Source organism: Microtus ochrogaster, linkage group LG8 (genome assembly GCF_000317375.1).
Source record: "Microtus ochrogaster isolate Prairie Vole_2 linkage group LG8, MicOch1.0, whole genome shotgun sequence".
NCBI classification, from domain to species: domain Eukaryota; kingdom Metazoa; phylum Chordata; class Mammalia; order Rodentia; family Cricetidae; genus Microtus; species Microtus ochrogaster.
The window spans coordinates 13,018,737-13,036,251 of NC_022033.1; the positions used below are offsets into that span (position 1 = coordinate 13,018,737).

Genomic DNA, 17,515 nt, shown 5'->3' on the forward strand with positions numbered 1-17,515 from the left:
ACACTGGTTCCCTGAGTCCTTGAAGTCACCTCCCTTCCGCCTTTCCCAATGTCGTGGACCGATGAATACCCTTCTCTGGTGAGCCGGTGTGTTGAGTTCCTGTCACTTCAGCTCAAAGAGTTTCTAAGTGACAGAAGAACTGTCTTGCGATCAGCACATCCACATGGGGGCTGGGCCACCTCGGGGAGTGACAGCTCCTCAGGAAGAGCTGGATAACCTCCTGCCAGGAACAGAGCAGAGGAAATTTCTGGATCCAATTGTGCCAGCTAACAGCTGACATTCATCAAGCGCCTGATGTTTTATAACCATTACCCTGGCTAGTCTTCACAACACCCCTGAAGGAAAACATTGCTTCCTCCATTTTGTAGATGAAAAAAAAAAGAGACCAGTCTCAAGGAGGCTCATTTCCTTGTCAAGGTGGCACAGGCTGGGCTGAAGTGTCTGTTTGACCCTTGAGCCCATGCTCCACAAACACAAAGATATGGAAGCCCTTGGCTCCCCGATTTCCTCAAAGCTTGGACACCTCTGGAGGGGGCAAACGCAGACCTGGGGTTGGTGCAGCTCAGCTACTTGATCAAGCTGCTGAGGCTGAGAAGTCACCCTGAGGGTGCTTCTGGCCCGGTCCTCCCAGCCTCAGGCTCACCTTCTAGCAAGAAGGAACCTATAGACAGCTCTACCCACCCTACAAGCAGGGAGCCAGAGGTAGGCAGGAAGTGGAAGAGCACATAGAACCTTTCCTGCAGAAGGTCTTTTGCTGTGTACTGAGCAGGGGCCTGCCCACCACGAGCTGGTGCAGCCTGCAGAATCACCTCCAGGCTGGGTATGGACTCCAGAAACAGGTGGGATAGTGACTTGGGCTAGTCTTGTTCTTCCCCTTCCTGGCTCTTTGAATTTGGGAAACATATTCAGATTCTCTATGCTGCACTTTACACCTCTTGTTAAAAAAGAAAAGAAAAGAAAAGAAAAGAAAAGAAAAGAAAAGAAAAGACAGCTGAAAAGCAGTTGGCAGGGATGTGGGGGAGACCAGTTTGTGTATCTGAGAAACTGAGGAGCAACACCCATTAGGGGTGCTTGGGCGGCCCTTTGCAGTACTGAGGACTAGCATGGAGCATAGATATTTACGTTACGGTAAGCCAGTAACTGGTGGCTTTAACGGGACATGGGGCTCATCCAGGAACCCTTTGGGCCTCTCCTCTTCACTTCTCAGAGCCCCTGTTCTTTCCCTCTAAGCTGGAACAAAGCTCATGTGTGCTAGTAGTGGGCTGCCTGTGCAGAGAAAAATCTCAATGGCCACTCTCTTGTCCTTCTTATCTTTGGCTCAAAGGCCCTGGAGAGGGAGGGTCTGTGAGCAGTAAAGGCTCCCTGTCAAAAGGAACTGGAGGGCCGGGCGATGGTGGCGCACGCCTTTAATCCCAGCACTCGGGAGGCAGAGGCAGGCGGATCTTTGTGAGTTCGAGACCAGTCTGGTCTACAGAGCTAGTTCTAGGACAGGCTCCAAAGCCACAGAGAAACCCTGTCTCGAAAAACCAAAAAAAAGAAAAAAAAGAAACAAAAGGAACTGGAGGGTCCCAGGGCTAGGCCTAGAAGCACAGGACCAGTTTCCTGGGTAGATCAATGGCAGATCACCGAGATGGGGCAAGTTGACTCCATGCCAGGAAGCCATGGACACAAGGTGATAAGGCATCTAACCCATGAAGTATCTGGGCTGGGCTAAGATCCCCCTTTGAGTAGAAGCCAGGCGCATGCTCACTGGCCTCTGTTTCCTCACCACGCTCACCTCTGCACAGATGCAAGGCACCCATATGTCATGCTCAGCACACAGGTGCCTCAGATTCATGTACTCAATACAAAGTCAAAGGAAGCATTCTTTTGCTTTTGAGACAGGGTCTCAGGTAGGCCAGGCTAGCCTTGAACTCCTCAGGTAGCTGAGGATGACCTTGAACGTCTAGGCTTTCTACCTTCAACCCCCTGGGACCCTGGTCACAGACTGGAACAACCTCGATGGGATTTGAAGCTCATCCCACCAGGGATGGACTCTCCCCAAGTCCATCCCCAGAGAAGGTCAACCTTAGCATGGGCTGCTAAGGGTGGGAGGCCTCTCCTGGACTCCACGTTTAGAGTTTGATGGGATTGTGGGACAGTTGGGGAAACTGAGGCACAGCCAGGGTAGGAGCTGCTCAAGGTCATACAGTGAGTCAGCTTCTTTTCCCAGAGTAACACAGTCTACTGAGGGTTGAGTCGGGTTGCGGGGACTCCTGATCTGGGGCCACTCCTGACTGGTGCCTGCCTGCCTGGTGTTTTGTGAATGATTACTGAGGGCTTAGGCAGCCAGAGAGTGTGAGCTGCCCCAGGACCACTTTTAATGAATGGCTCCAGAAGCTTGAACTTGTCAGGACATCTACTAATGAGTCCAGGGGTCAGCACTGCGCTGAGCGGGGACAGGGGGCAACATTCCCGCCTCCCACCAGCTCTCCAGTCCCTGCTCTCTTCCCTGTGGATGGGTGGGGACAGGGGCGGCATTGCCCTCTCCAGTGCCTCCTTTCTCCTCTGTTGAGAACCCAGAGGGGCTGAGTTGCTTTCTGTGAGACAGACAGGGGAACTTGAGAGTCAGACTTACAGGTTTCTGGTACTCTGAGAGCAGCCTTCTGTAAACCTCTGACACACAGGGTGGCTCCGAAGGGTTAAACACTAGCCCCAGAGCTCTTGAAGTCTGGGAGCTGTGGTACAGAGTCTGCACCCAGGACTGGATGACGCCTCCTGGCCTTGTCTTGGTGTCTCCGAGGCCTTCGCGGGTCCCTCATTTACTAGTGGAGGCCTCTGACTAGGCTGCTTCTTGGCTTGGCGGAGCGCGTTTCTGTTGAGCTCTTGTTTGTGTTGTTAGGCCTGTGGGCCAGCGACCAGTGGTCTGTGCTTCAAACACTCATCTCTTCAGTGTCTCTGTCTAAATGACATCACAGAAAAGACCTGGAGTCCCTTGCAGAAGTCAGGAGCAAAGTCTGAGGCCTGCCTCCTGTTGTTTGGCTTTGTTTGAGACAGGAGTCTTATAGCATAGCCTAGGCTGGCCGCAGACTTTCAATCCTCCTGCCTCAGCCTTCAGAGTGTTAGGCCACCAGGTAGGGCAAACATAGTGTAAAAAGCGTGTAACGTGCACAAAATGACAGCCACCTGCGGGAAGTGGCCTTGCACTTGTAGCATGCGGATGTGACTGACTCTGCACCACGCTTGGCCACCAGGGATAGAGAACCCTCACCATAGCTGTGCTAAGACGTTGAAATTCTCTTAAAAAGAGTTGTGATAGAGGCAGGATTCGAACCCAGGCACCATGGCACTGGACACCTTCTTAAGCCGCAGGTTCCTACGGGTCCAGGTTTTTGCCTCCCTCTCAGTTCCCTGTCTTCTGCTCCCCCTGCCCCCCGCCAGGTCCCAAACCTACTTTGTGAGAGACTGTCTTCCAGATGCCAACCCCTCTATGGTGGTAATAAGATGCCATTGTTCCCATGCTATCTGTGAAGCATGGCTCAGTGAAGGAGGTGGCTTGGCTAAGGTCACACACTACAACCTGAGCCCCTAAGCCTGACACTTCCAGCCCTGCTTGGCTGTTTCCCTCACAATGTTTGGAGCCTAACAGTGGTTGCGTGTTCCTGGGGCCTACATGAGCCCCAAGGGAGGAGCAGGTAGCACTGTGGGCAGCCGGTCCCCTCCCTTATCCCCTAAGGTCACCTGACTCTCTACTACCATCCTGGTCACCGCCCACTCACACCCTGACAGAGGTTCCAGGGAAGCTGGCTAGAGGAAGGGATGCTAGAGTGGATTTGGGGTTCTGTGAGCCCCTACTCTTGGCTATTTCCTTCTCTTTCCCTCACAGGCAGAGGGGCCAGCCTGGAGCAAGGGGGGAAAGTCACCTGGGCTGCCTGGAAATCATTCCCCAGCTCAAAAATTAACTTTCTGACACGGCATTTTCTCCCCATCCCCCTGCATGCTTTGTGTAAAGACTTTAATCCCTGTGGCGAGGTCCGACCTAAGAGCTGAAACAGGACCTACATTGGTGGAGGAATTACAATGTTTCCCGTGAGAAGGCAGGGCTCCAGTCAGAGTGTCAGGGTAGCCCTGGTGTGACTTTAGCTGATCAAGGGGCAACCAGCTGCCAACTCTGCCCTTGCTCCTATCCAGACTAGGACAAAAGTGAGCCCAGGGCACCACACAGAGCAGGTTGGGGGAGGGGCTCCTAGTCTGGGGAAAGTACACAATCTGTGCTCTAGGACCCAGTGGTGCATGCCCGGAGTCCTAGCTCTCAGGAAGTAGAAGGAGTGGGGGCAGCTAGGAGTTCAAGGCCAACAATGGCTATGTAGTAAGTTTGGGGCCAGCCTGGGCTACACAAGACTCTTGACTCAAAAACTCAACTGATCTACCAAGTAAGGTTCAGAGTAAAGGTCTGTCCTGGGGCTTAGGTCGGGATAAAAGTGGCAGCTCTGGCTGAGAAGGGACAGCTCTGATAGACCTGCCCACTGCTGCCTGACCCCCCTCCCCAGTGCCTGTCACTCAGTCTCACTTCAAGGGCCTCTCTCTAAAGAGTTTATCTTCACTCATGTATTGTGGGCTCTTGATGGGATTATCTAGGCTAAGCCTCTTCTCACTAGCTACAGTTGATAGCTGGTCCACAGCCCATAATCTCTCCTCCCCCTAGCCCCAAGCTCCGTGAAGACAGGGCTTTTGCTCACCTTCATGCTCAGGTCTGTAGATACCAGCTACAGGGATGAAGAAACGATACAAACCAAGCAACGTGGGCTTGCAGGCAGGGCAAGGCAGAGTAAGTGGTGGGCTCTGCATGGATCAGTCTTGCTTTTCTGACAGCACTCTGGGTGAAAAAAGAACATGCTTCATAGGGGGAATGCCCCACTGGAGGGGAGCTTAGAGCCACAACTGGGCTTCAGTGTCTCAAGGGCCATGGGGAGGGGTGGGAGTAAAGTGGGGCTCAGGCTCCTAGGGACAGAAAGTACTGCTCCCTCTCTCTTCCTGCTTCAGTCATCCTGAGTGCTGGGATAACAGCTATCTGTGTATCACCATGCCCAGCCTGAAATGGTTTAAATTGGTGCCCACAGACACCTCCGGTATTGAGTAGATACGCTGAGGGAGTGCTCACACCTTCAATCCTGAAGGTGATACCAACATGTGGATGGACTATGAGGGACCCCAGGACCCTTGTGCTAAAATGATTTGCTCTGTCTTAAAATCCCCAACTTACAGATGTAAAAGCTGAGACCTGGAAAGGCTGGGGAAATTTTCAGGACCATGGAGAGCACACAGGGCGCTCACAGGTCAGTGTCCTGGCCACCAGTGGAATAGTAGGCTAAGGTGGAAAACATGGCGGTCACGATTTCACTGCACCTCAGAGCAGATCAGTTGCACTTCTGCCTCTAGGCCTCCTGTTTCATGAACTCAGATCAACCACATGACCACACATCTGCCAGCTACATCTGTGAAGTGCTGACTTCCCTTCACTCCTCAAGGCAGGTTGCGGTAGCAGCTGCTAGTACAGTTCCTTTGAATTTTCTTAGAGGTCATTGAGGAGACACTTGACCATCCCAGCTTTCTTTCTGGGCCGTTCTGGGTAACTCCTTTGCTTTTGGTTCTGCCCAGAGGTTCTGACTCTGGAGGGGAAGTTTGCTGGAAGATAGGATGACTCAGAAACAAAACAAAGCAAGATACTGACAGTGGAGGGCCCAGAAAATGAGACCTGGAGACAATGGCCATCTGAGAGGCCAGGTGCCATAGCGAGAAAGATGTTCCACTCCAGAGCTAGGAAGAAGTTGGTACGGATGGGACCTGGGAAGTAGTCAAGCAGTCTTTAGCACAGAAGAAAAAAACAGTCTCTATTGCATGCCTGTTCAAATACAGTAGTCCCATGTCACAAACTTAAAGAAGTGAAATTTAAAATTCCAGTTTCTTGGTGGCACTAGTCACATTTCGAGTGCTCACGGGGCTCACTGGGAACCACTGAAAGTTGCAGTGAGTGGAATTACCGACCAGGGTCTGGAGGCCTGGAGTGGGGATAAGATGCTGCAGAATTCTCCAGATGCATCACCAAACTCCTGAGCCTCGGTTTGCTCGGTTTCTGCAAACTGAGAATCAGGATTCTGAGACGTCTGCATCCCATAAGAGCCCGTGGGAACAAAAGCCTGAAAATGGTATCTGGAGAGGTGGCACATAGATTCAGAGTACTGGCTGCTCTTCCAGAGGACCAGGGTTCAAGTTCCAGCACCCACATGACAGCTCACAACTGTCTGTAACTCCAGTCCCAGGGGATCTGACACCCTCACACACACATACATTCAGGCAAAACACAAATATATATATATATATATATATATATATGCTACTTTTTAAACAAATGCCTGAAAATGCATTTTGAAATGTGTAGTTTATGAAGAATCATCTTAGAGATGAGCTCATTTAAAAAAAAACCTTACTTATTCATTGCTCTATTCTAGATCTCCAAAGCTAATATGTGTTTGTGTTGTGTAAGTGTGTATGTGTGTGTGTATGTGTGTGTATGCCTGCGTGTAGATACATGGTATATGCACTTGTTAGTGTGGAGTGTGTATATGAGCATTTATTTGAGACTGGTCCTAACTATGTAGTCCAGGTTGGACTTGAACTCGCCATGATCCTACACCTGCCTCTGCCTCTCAGGTGCTAGGAATGCAGGTGTGTGCCTTCCATCAGACCCGACTCTCATTTTGTGGGGCCTTCTTGCCTTTGGTTTTTTTTTTTAATCCTCCCCTTAGTCCCTGTCTCTAACAGGCTGGCTTTATGTTGCCACTTACTGCCTGCACCCTGCTTTTCACCACCCTCTATTGAATGTCTATTGTTAGAGTCATTTATCAATTTATTTTCATGGTGTTATTTATTGCCTTTTAAGACAGGATCCCACCAGGCTGGCCCGCAGCTTGCAGCGTAGCCCAGACTGACCTAACTCAGATCCTCCTGCCTCAGCCCGCCTGGCACTGGGATTACAAACTGGTGGCACCTGTCTGGGTTTCTGTTTCTTATTTGGAGATTGGTTTTGGGAAGGCCATCCCTTCTGCTTTAGCCTTTCATGGAGGAGCATTTGCTCTGTGGCGCCTGCTCTGTAGCTCAGTTCTCCCCGTGTTTGGTGCTTCCTTTCCCACCCCGTCCTCTGTCCTCTTATTCTCACAGCGACTGTGTGAGGTGCTGCGCTGGCTGCTCACCACAGACTTGGGACCGTTCTTTTAGAACCAAGTCTTGGAGGAGAGTGTGGGGCCAGGGACCAGAGCTGTGGGTGTCCGTGAATTAGCACTATGGGCTATCTCGGACCCTTTCTCATTGGTACTGCCCCTGGGGTCCTCTCCTCTAGGCAGGCTGGAGCTCAATGTGAAGAATGTTACATGCTTGGGTGAGGTTTTGGCTTTTATGTCTCTTTTAGCCACAGTGCACACCAGGCTGGGCATGAGAGCATGCTCCTGTCATCCCAGGAGTCAAGAGGCTGAGGCAATGTGGGACACTGAGTTAGAGGGCAGCCTGGGGTGTGCAGTAGTTTTGAGCCCTGTTTTTTTTTTTTTTTACTCCAAAACCCCCAAACAACTAAACTCAGTGGCCATCAGAAGGCTGAGCTGTCAGTCACAATGCTGATATGACCATGGCCGTGCTCCTGCCACTCGGACAACCTGCTTCCTGTCCAGTGTCCTGCAGTCTCTGCAGCCAGCTGATCCGGACTCTGTACTGTCACGTATCTCAGGATGCTCTCTCCCCAGGTGCATGCACAGTAAAGAAGGTATTATCCCCAGAAGCTGAGCTGCTCTAGGCTATATCTGCCAATATAAGGTTCCTCCTGGTGCTAAATCTTAATCCCACTGCTCTGCTGGCTCTTCTTCACAGCTGGGTGGGGGGAGGGGGACTTCACTCTTTTCTTTCATCACCAAAGGTGGCATCTTGTTCCACTCTGACCCTCTTTGTGGCTGATCCCTGATTGCTCCAGCAAGGTGACCACAATAGAAAAGACTTTATATTAACTTATACCCGGGTGCCCCCCCCTCGCCTACTTATTCCACTGTCAATAAATGCTCAAGCGCTTTGCTCTGAATCAGTTCTGTCCCCCAGATCCAGCTGGGTCAGGAGGAAATGAGGGACAGCGGCCCTTATCAATTCCCTGGCAACTCTGAATCCATTTGCACATAGGATGTTCAGCTGGGCAAGGGAAGATGGTTGGGGTCACCAGCACTGTTCCGTTGCTAACCAGAAAAATAACGAAACCCATTCCTCACCTATGTGCTGTCCAAGCCCTGCTGCATTGTCAGCTTCCTGCCAGGGTCTTTGCCTCTGGAGACGTCTGTATAGATTGGGTTTCTATTGGAGAGAAGAATAGGGAAATCAAGACTCCTGGCCAGACTTAGCAGCCCAGGAGCTGCAACAGGATGTGACCTTGGCTTTCTGGGCCTGACTGAAGTGGGTGACTTTCTACAATCCCCTCTGAAAGGAGGGAGGAGGTAATAGCAGCCCCATGGAAGTTGCTGGGGGCATTAATTGAGTCTGTGTGTGAGTGAGAAGCCTGGGACTTAGGAAATATTCAAGAAATGTCATTGCTACTGTCCTGACACATTGACTTGGTCACATGATTCAGGTTATTTTGTGTATCCTGCCTCTCTCATGTTCAATTCTACTTTCTTCTCTTGTAACACCCTTGTCAAGGCAGTGCTCGCTTGTACTGAGCCCAAAGACTGAAACAGCAAGTGCCCCTCTTTGGCTGGACTCAAAGACTTGTGTGCAAGATACAAACCCTGACAATTCCAGTTCAGTTCAGCAAAGTCACGGCTGAAACAAGCAGGGCGGAGGAGTGGAGAGGACTAGGGATGGTTTTAGTGTCTGATTTGATTCCCTAAGGCGATGCTGGAGTCTTTCCATTTTCCGTTTCTGAGAACTGAGTGAGATGCATTTTCAAGATACTTGTTTCTCTTAAGGTGGTTCAGTTTCTCTTCATTGTCCCTTTGACACTCTTGTCCCGATGGCACCTCCTCTTGGGTTCTGTTTGATGAGTCTTAACCTGAATGTTAACTAGCCAGGGAAGCCACATTGTTGTCTGAAAGTTGTAGGTTAAATGTTATTTGTGAGCTCTACACACACACACACACACACACACACACACACACACCAACTTCTGATGAGTCAGAGGATCCTCTACTGCCCCACAGGTCATGTCTAGGATCTGAGTGAACAGTGAGAAACAAATACCCAAAGGCTTCAGGACAGCAGAGGGAGGGCTTGACCTTTGGACTCCGTAGAAGTGCACACCTTCCAACACAGAGCTGAGAGTTCCTGAAAGGTCTTCCCAGTTTCCCTGTTTGCCTTATAGCTAATTATCCCTCTGGAATCTCCTACAGGACCCAGGGCCACTCTGGCCACTGAGTAGCTGCTTTGCATGTGACTCGGAGTCTGCAGCCATGGTTCTGAGGCCACCTGCCCTACTGCAGCTGCGGAGGGCAGATGTTCACTGCCTGTCTCTGCATCCTGAAACTCCAGCCTAGGGCCTAGCCAAGAGTGCCCACCCATCCTCCCATCACCTACCCATCCACCCACTCATCCACTCATCTGTCAACCCACCTATTCACCCATCCATCCATCAATGCATCTATTCTATCTATCTATCTATCTATCTATCTATCTATCTATCTATCTATCTATCTATCTATCTATCTATCATCTATCCATCCATCTATCCATCTAACCATTCATTCATCTGACCATCCGACCATTCATACATTTATTTACCCAGCCTCTCCTGAAGTACCAAGACTAAGTATGTAGGGGACTGTGCTAGGTTCTGGAGCACAGAAGAGAATAAGACACAACAAACAGGAATCCTCTCCTCCTAGAAATGTGATCCTAACTGGGGAGACAGCATCAGGCACTCTGGTGAATGCTGGGATCTTCCCAGGTTACATACAGTGGGGCCAGTTTCGTAACTGCTCCATGGAGTACAAGATGGGCAGACTCCAGGAGTGCTCTAGTCTGTGGATGAAGGCATCTTGAGAAACTGCATTAAACAAATACAGGTATGATTCTGCGACTTGTCAGCTTTCAAAGCATCTGTCATGAAGCTTTAGTAGCTGCCAGGGGGAACAGTGGTTTGAAACTTCTCTAGCCTTAAAACTCTCCTTGGGAATATCTCACACAGCCTGGGCTGACGCGCCTGGGCTTCTGATGCGGAAATGACATGAGGCCTGATCAGCCCCTAGCAAACCTCCCTTGGCAGTGGTTCTGCCCACATGCATCGTCCATTCTCTGAGTGTGGAGCACTAAACGCCTTTCTTTCTGAACCACGTTAATGTACCTCCTCGAGAGCTGCAAGTGGGGCGGCCGACGGCTCAGTTGGTGAGTCGCTTGCCGTGCAACAATGAGGGCCTGAGTTCAGTCTCCAGAACCATCGCAGAGAGTTGGGCATGGAGACCTCTGTTCATAATCCCAGGACTGGGGAGGCCAGAGGGAACACCTCAGAGTGCACTGGCCAGCCAGGCTCTCCTAACTGATGAGCTCCAGCCAATGAGAGATCCTGTCTTAGAAGAGGTAGGCCACATTACTGATGAACCCTGAGGTAGCCTTTACACATGCAACAATTTACACACGTATGCACACATCCACATACATGCATTTTAAAGAAAAAAAAACCCACATATTTCCTTCCAGTCATGGTGACTCAGACCTGTAATCCCAGATACTTGGGAAGCTGAGTCAGAAGGAGTGAAGTTTAAAGCCAGCCTGGCCTCTGACATATGTCCAAGATCAACATGGACAGCTAATGAAATCCTGACTTAAAATCTACAGAGGTAAAAGGAGGGCTGGAGACACAGCTCAGAGTTAGAAAGTGTCCCAGCGTGTGCAAGGCGCTAGGTTCAATCACTGGTACTCCACAAATCGAAAACCAAACCACGACAGAACAGCCCATGTTCCCATCTGCTTGCCTCAGAGCATTACAGATGGATGCTGGGTAAACAATGCTAGCCCTTGTTAGCTAGGTTTGGCTTAGACAGGCTCGGGCCCAGCTGGAGAACACGACTCCTTTTCGATTCCCACACAAAAGAAGCTTTCCAGCACAGGCAGAAGGCATCCCTTCTCCTTCCCTGTGCCAAACACCTCTTAGCCCCAGTTCAGAAAGCTGCTGCTGTCTCCTGGAAGGCTTTGTTCTTTCCATGGTTCTTCAAAGCACCCAGAGTCAGGGTCTGAATCAAGGTGTGTCAGTGACCCACACTGCAGAGCCTAGGGCAAGGGTGATGGAATCTCACTAGGAAGCTTGGGTGATGGCATTCGATATTCTGCCTTCATCTTGCTTGAAAGACCACCAAACTTCATGGTGGTAAAAAAGGGGTCCCTGAATGTTGTTTCCCTGGGAGTCTTGGCCAAGTGTACATCTGAAGCCAGAAGAAGCTGAATGTATCACAGCAGCGATGATGTGAACTGGGCAGGAGGATGTCTCAGTCCATTTGAGCTTCTGTGACAAAGTGCCTTAACTTGGGTAGTTTATCAACAATTCAGGTTTATTGCTCACAGTCCCGAAGGCTGGAACCCTTCCGTGATTCTGGTTAGCAGCCCAACAAATGTCCAAGATGGAGATGCTGGCTGACTGGGTGCCTCAGCATCAGCCTCAGAGAGGTGCCCTGCTCTAGAGTCTTCGCAGAGCTGAAGAAAGACCCCAAGGCCCCTCACAAGGGCACTGGTCCCATTTCTAAGGGTCCCCACCTCTTACTATCACCACAGTAGAGGCTGAGTGTTCGCAGAGGAAGGAGAGAGCACTCTGAGTGTCCTCTAGGGATGGCAGTTGCCATCACTCAACACCTGCAGCATCCGCCTGCCTCCATGGTGAGTTTCTTGGTTGGAGGGCGTGTTCAGTAGCTCCCCCCGCAGGAGTTGATGCTCTCAGGAGCAGAAATGCCCCACTGTGCTATATCCCAGAGAACAGTTCAAGAAAGTTCTACTGCTTAGAACCACCAAGGTTAGAGTGAGTGCAGCACTATGAAAATTTCTTCAACAGACTTAAAATACTGAGAGATGGTTTTCTCTTTCTTTCTTCCTTCCTTCCTTCCTTCCTTCCTTCCTTCCTTCCTTCCTTCCTTCCTTCCTCCCTCCCTCCCTCCCTTCCCTTCTTTCTTCTGGACTCTGTGGCTCTCAAGCATGATCTTGTAGACAGCATCTTTTCCTGACATTCAAAGGACGGACACATCTGCTACACCACTCCCTTAGGGTTTCTGCTGCTGTTTCAAAGAGCAAGCCAGGGAGGAACGGGTTTATTCTGCTCGCGCTCCACTTCATTGGAGGAAGTCAGGACAGGAGCTCGAGCATGGCTGGAAATTGGAGGCAGGAGCTGATGCCCTGGAGGGATGCTGTTTACTGGCTTGCTTCCTTTGGCTTCTTCAGCCTGCCTTCTTATAGAACCCTGGACCATCAACCCAGGGATGGCTCCACCCACAGTGGGCTAGATCCTTCCCCATTGGTCATTAATTGAGAAAATTTCTTACAGCTGGATCTCAGGGAAACATTTTCTCACCTGAGGCTTCTTCCTCTCTGATGACTATGGATTGTGTCACCGTTGACAAACAAAACCAGCCAGAACAACAACCTTCAGGGTTCCCGCCAGGATCGTGCTCCAGGTGTACCTGGTGGGACCTTTCAAGTACTCTTCATTGGTTTCTTTCTGTCTCACTCCCCCACTGCCTTTCCAGAACTTTCTGGGATTCTGTAAAAGTCCATTGTGAACATTCTCTTCCTCAGGGTTTCCCACAGAGATCATGGGGGTGTTTTCATATACCTCCAACCGTGTCTGCTGTGCACAGAGACAGCTTTCCCATTCTGTAGTTGAGCGAAATGATCTGTCCAAGGAGAAGGAGCTTTGGTGTCCCCACTCCTGCCACAGCACCTCTGGCCTGACCACGAGTCACTGACCACGTGTCCGTCCTGTCTCCCACACAGGAAGGCCGCTGTCTGTATATCATCCTACTGATGGCGGTGTACTGGTGCACGGAGGCTCTGCCCCTGTCGGTGACGGCTCTTCTACCCATCATCCTCTTCCCCTTCATGGGCATTCTACCCTCCAGCAAGGTCTGCCCCCAGTACTTCCTTGACACCAACTTCCTCTTCCTTAGTGGCCTGATCATGGCCAGCGCCATTGAGGAATGGAACTTGCACAGGAGAATCGCCCTCAAGGTCCTCATGCTGGTTGGGGTCCAGCCTGCCAGGTAAGGCTGTGCCACAGGGTGGCCTGTGATGGGTGGGGGGGCATACAAGTTCTACCTCTTTGACCATTGGGCCAGAAGCTGTCATTCCTCACGTTTTGGCTTACTAGTTCCTTGACAATTTGGTGGGTTCCACACACATGCGATGTACTGTTGATTTGGTGACAGTGTTCTCTATATGCTTAAAAGTCATCTAAAGCCAGCCATGGTAGGGCATGCCTTTAGTCCCAGCACTCAAAAGGTAGAAGCAGGTAGGTCTTTGTGAATTCAAGGTCAGCCTGGTCTGCATAGTGAATTCCAGGATGGCCAGGGAAACACAATGAGACCCTGCCTCAAAAGGAAGCAATAAAATACAAAGTCATTGGAGATTGTGTTGGACTCTGAGCTCCTCCGTTGTGTGCACAGGGTTTTGGAATTGTGTGAGCAGGCTCCTCAAACTGAGGCCAAGACCCTCTGTCTCCAAAAGAGAAGAGTGTTTTTACTATCTACAGGTGCAGGTATTGTTGTTTTCCCACGAATCCCTACGGCTGTCTGCCGACTCTTCAATCTTTGTAGAAGGCTGTTAATTGCACGATGCCTAACTCATAGGATCTAAAGTAACAACCCAGGCCTGCGAGATGGTCCATCCTGAAGACATGACTTAATCTGTGACAAAGCCTCCACTTACCTTCTACTTAATTCTGTGTATTAAATTAGCTCCTGGTGGAAAAGCCCGTGACACCTAGAGTCTGCTAGTGGGGGTGGACCAAACAGAGACTGGGAACAGAAGCAGTCAGGTGGGCTTGGTGCTGGCAGTGGGTGCAGGCAGGATCGGGGGCAGGACAAGGAGGGGGCCAGCTGGCAGATCTCATGCCGGGTCACTTCATTCTGGAATGGTAACCATTAAGGACCAAAGGGCAAGGCAGGGAAACCCTAGGCTTTGGACTGACTTCGTGGTCAGATCCCTTTAAGCACAAGAAACTCAGTTTTCCTTGGATCTAAAACAAGCCGAGGGTGGACAAAACAGTTCAGTGGCTAAAAGCACTTGCTACTCCAACTTGGTGACCTGAGTTAGATCCTAGAACCCACCTACAAGTGGGAAGAGAGAACCGAGCATTTGCCGTGACACACACCCCAAAATCAAAACACCCCAGATAAGTCTGGCAGTTGCTCCCCTAACTGTTATTCATCTGCCTTCTCTGGACTCTAACTTCTCTCCTGGAAAACCAGCCCTTTAGACTCCCTGGGTTCAGGAAAGTAGACCATAGTCCCTCTTGGACCCCACGTTCTAGATCCAGTCTTAACTCTTTCTACCGCCCAGGCTCATTCTGGGGATGATGGTGACCACTTCATTCCTCTCCATGTGGCTGAGCAACACAGCCTCCACTGCCATGATGCTGCCCATCGCCAATGCCATCCTCAAAAGCCTCTTCGGCCACCGCGAAACTCGGAAGGACCTTCATCGGAATGATGAGAGCACAGGTGAGGCTGGAGGGTTGCCAGAACGACAGGACAGCTGCAGGGTGTGAGGAGATTAGCAAGGTCCACAGGCCACTGGAGAAGGCCCAGGACACAGACACGGGCTGGGCACACTTTTATGTCTTAATGGTGACAGTTCATTGAGAATCAGATATGCCAAACCACGGAACCCTGGAGTTTTAAGACTTAGATTCATTGTATACTAAGCAATGGGTTTGGCACTCTTTTTCTACATTTGGAAGTAGGTAGGTGCTGGAGTTAAGTTTGTTAGTAAGCATTTGAACAGGTGCCCACAAGCACTGAGACCCAAAAGGGCACCTAGGGAAGCAATGAGGCTGGCAAACATCAGATGGGCAGCTCCCTCCCCATACAAGTTAGAACAGGGGCTGTGCAAATTCTCGGGTAATGCTGGAGAAAGCATGGTCCAGGATAGCCCTTCCCGATGGCGTTCCGTAAGAATTTAAAGAGGTTACATTAATGTTTGCAGTTTCTTTCCCAGAGGCAAATGCTCAGGTAATTCTCCAGCCAACCGCAAAGAGAACAGCATGCTGCTGTTGCTACAGTGTCCTCCATGAAGGGAGGGGTAGTACAGGGTGTAGGGATGACTGGCCTCTAAAATCCCAGCCCCTGGGAGGCAGACACAGGCTGATCTCAGTGAGTTCTAGGCCAGCCAGGAGTGTATAGTGAGACTCCATCTCAGTGGAGGGGCTGGCAGGAGGGGCAATATTGCCATAAGGACTCCTGTCACAGACCACACTGACCGAGGAGTCTGACCTCTCCACCCTCTGATGCTGGGCTCTTAGCAGCTGCTGTGTTTTCAGGTGTGTGTGTGTGTGTGTGTGTGTGTGTGTGTGTGTGTGTGTGTGGTGGTGGGAGTGGGGGCGGTGGGCGTGAGAGTGGTGGGCACGGCTGAGATGGAAGTGACCACTGTAGATCACGCAGAGAGAAGGTGGCTGAGCCTGACTTTGAACCCAGGCAGTGTGACCAGAAAAGGGCTGTACATCAGTGAGAATTCTTTCGGCAGCAATAGAAAGCATGTCTGTCTTCCAGTGTCTTAAGACATAGGGACTTATTTTGTTCAGACATGACAGAATCAGAGAAAGGCATTGTGGGGTCCCTTCGGAGGCACGGGTACATCGGGACTTTTCATTGGCAACCCTGTGATTCTCTCTCTCATGGTGAAAAGGTGGCTGCCCCATCACTTCTGCTTTAAGATGTCTTACTTTATACTGATATCTTTAAGAGAGGCCTAAAATCTATGCTCGCATGGGCCGAAATGGGCTGCTCATCTCCAACATCATTTCTTCCTTGACCACAGAACCTACACGCACACATGCCATGCTGAGGAAGGCGGAATTTCCAACTTTGACAAAAATGGCTGGTCACTCCCCAGAGGGCCACTCATGCCAACAAATGCAGCAGGCGTTATCCTTGAAACCATGGATGGTATTACCCACGAAACCATGCTAGCTATGTTCTTTGCAGATATGAGTTAATATGTTAGCATGCCTATAACAGACTTGTCCCACAAGTTCCATCCTCAGAGCCTGTGTTATTAAGTAGGGTGAAGTGGCAAATGCTTGTAATCCCAGCACTGGGAAGGGGAACACAGGTGGATCCCTGGGACTTGCTGGCCAGCCAACCTGGCCAAATTACTGATTCCCAGGCCAGTGAGAAATTCTATCCCTCCAAAAAACAAGATGCCAGGCATCATGGTACATGTCTTTGACCCTAACACTTGGATGGTAGCTCATCTCTGTGAGTTCGAGGTCATCCTGGACTACACAAGAGTTCCAGGCCAGTCAGCATTATATGTGAGACTGTCTCCAAAAAAAAGGGGGGGATGACTCCTAAAGAACAATTCACAGACACACATATGTAGTACACTGCATGCACATATGTGTACACATACACACATGTACACATATACTGCATATACACATGCATGTACATTTATGCACTTCTGCACATACATGTACACACATTTATACTGCATACACACGTACACACTTTTATACTGCATACACATGCACTTGTACACGCATATACACCTACATACACAAACACACACATGTGCACTGCATACATATACATACACACACGTTCACTGCATACAGACACGCATATAGATTCCTACACAGATTGCACATTGATCCATACACCATCCACAGACCATCTGTGTTTGGCAATGCGTGTTTACTCATTCATCATACATGGCCCTGAAAGCTAGATGTACTTAGAAGCGCTTCACAGATGGGGTTTTCCCACGGCAGAGGACAAATCCAGACTGTCACTGTTGGAGAGGTAGCAGAGCTGGGTTGTCACAAGGCCAGAGCCTTCCAGGTAACACAGGAGTTTTGCCAGGTAGTGGGGTTAGCAGCTGTTCCCCGGAAATAACCAGAGAGTAAACATTTTAGGCTTGTGAGCCTCTCTGTTGTAATTTCCAAACTCTGCCTTTGAAGAAGGTGGCAGAGTCCCAGCGCCTACTGCATGCCAAGAAAAAGGCACGTATGGGAGCCAAAATTAAGATTTCTTATCAGTTTATCATCCCCTAATGTTCTTTTTCTATGAATCTTGTGTGTTTCTATGTATATTATACATGTTCATATATGTTTGAGGGAGGTGCACATGGAGCATGCATTTTGAGACAGGTTCTCTCAAGGAAACTGGAGCTCACCAATTCAGCTAGAATGACTGGTGAGCCAGCCCCAGGGTTAGTCCCACCCCCACCTCCCCAGCGCTGGGGTCACAGACACAGGCCACACCGTCCCATCCCCACCTCCCCAGCGCTGGGGTCACAGACACAGGCCACACCGTCC

At 50.3% G+C, this 17,515-nt stretch overlaps 1 protein-coding gene across 1 annotated transcript in view; it reads left to right on the top strand.

The window, feature by feature from the left end:
• Positions 1-17,515, top strand: part of Slc13a3 (solute carrier family 13 member 3) — a 62,322-nt gene that overhangs the window by 9,981 nt on the left and 34,826 nt on the right. Inside the window, exons 2-3 of the mRNA XM_005362881.3 lie at positions 12,976-13,241; positions 14,539-14,699. Coding sequence (XP_005362938.1) covers positions 12,976-13,241; positions 14,539-14,699 — 427 coding nt within the window. The remainder of the gene's footprint in view (positions 1-12,975; positions 13,242-14,538; positions 14,700-17,515) is intronic.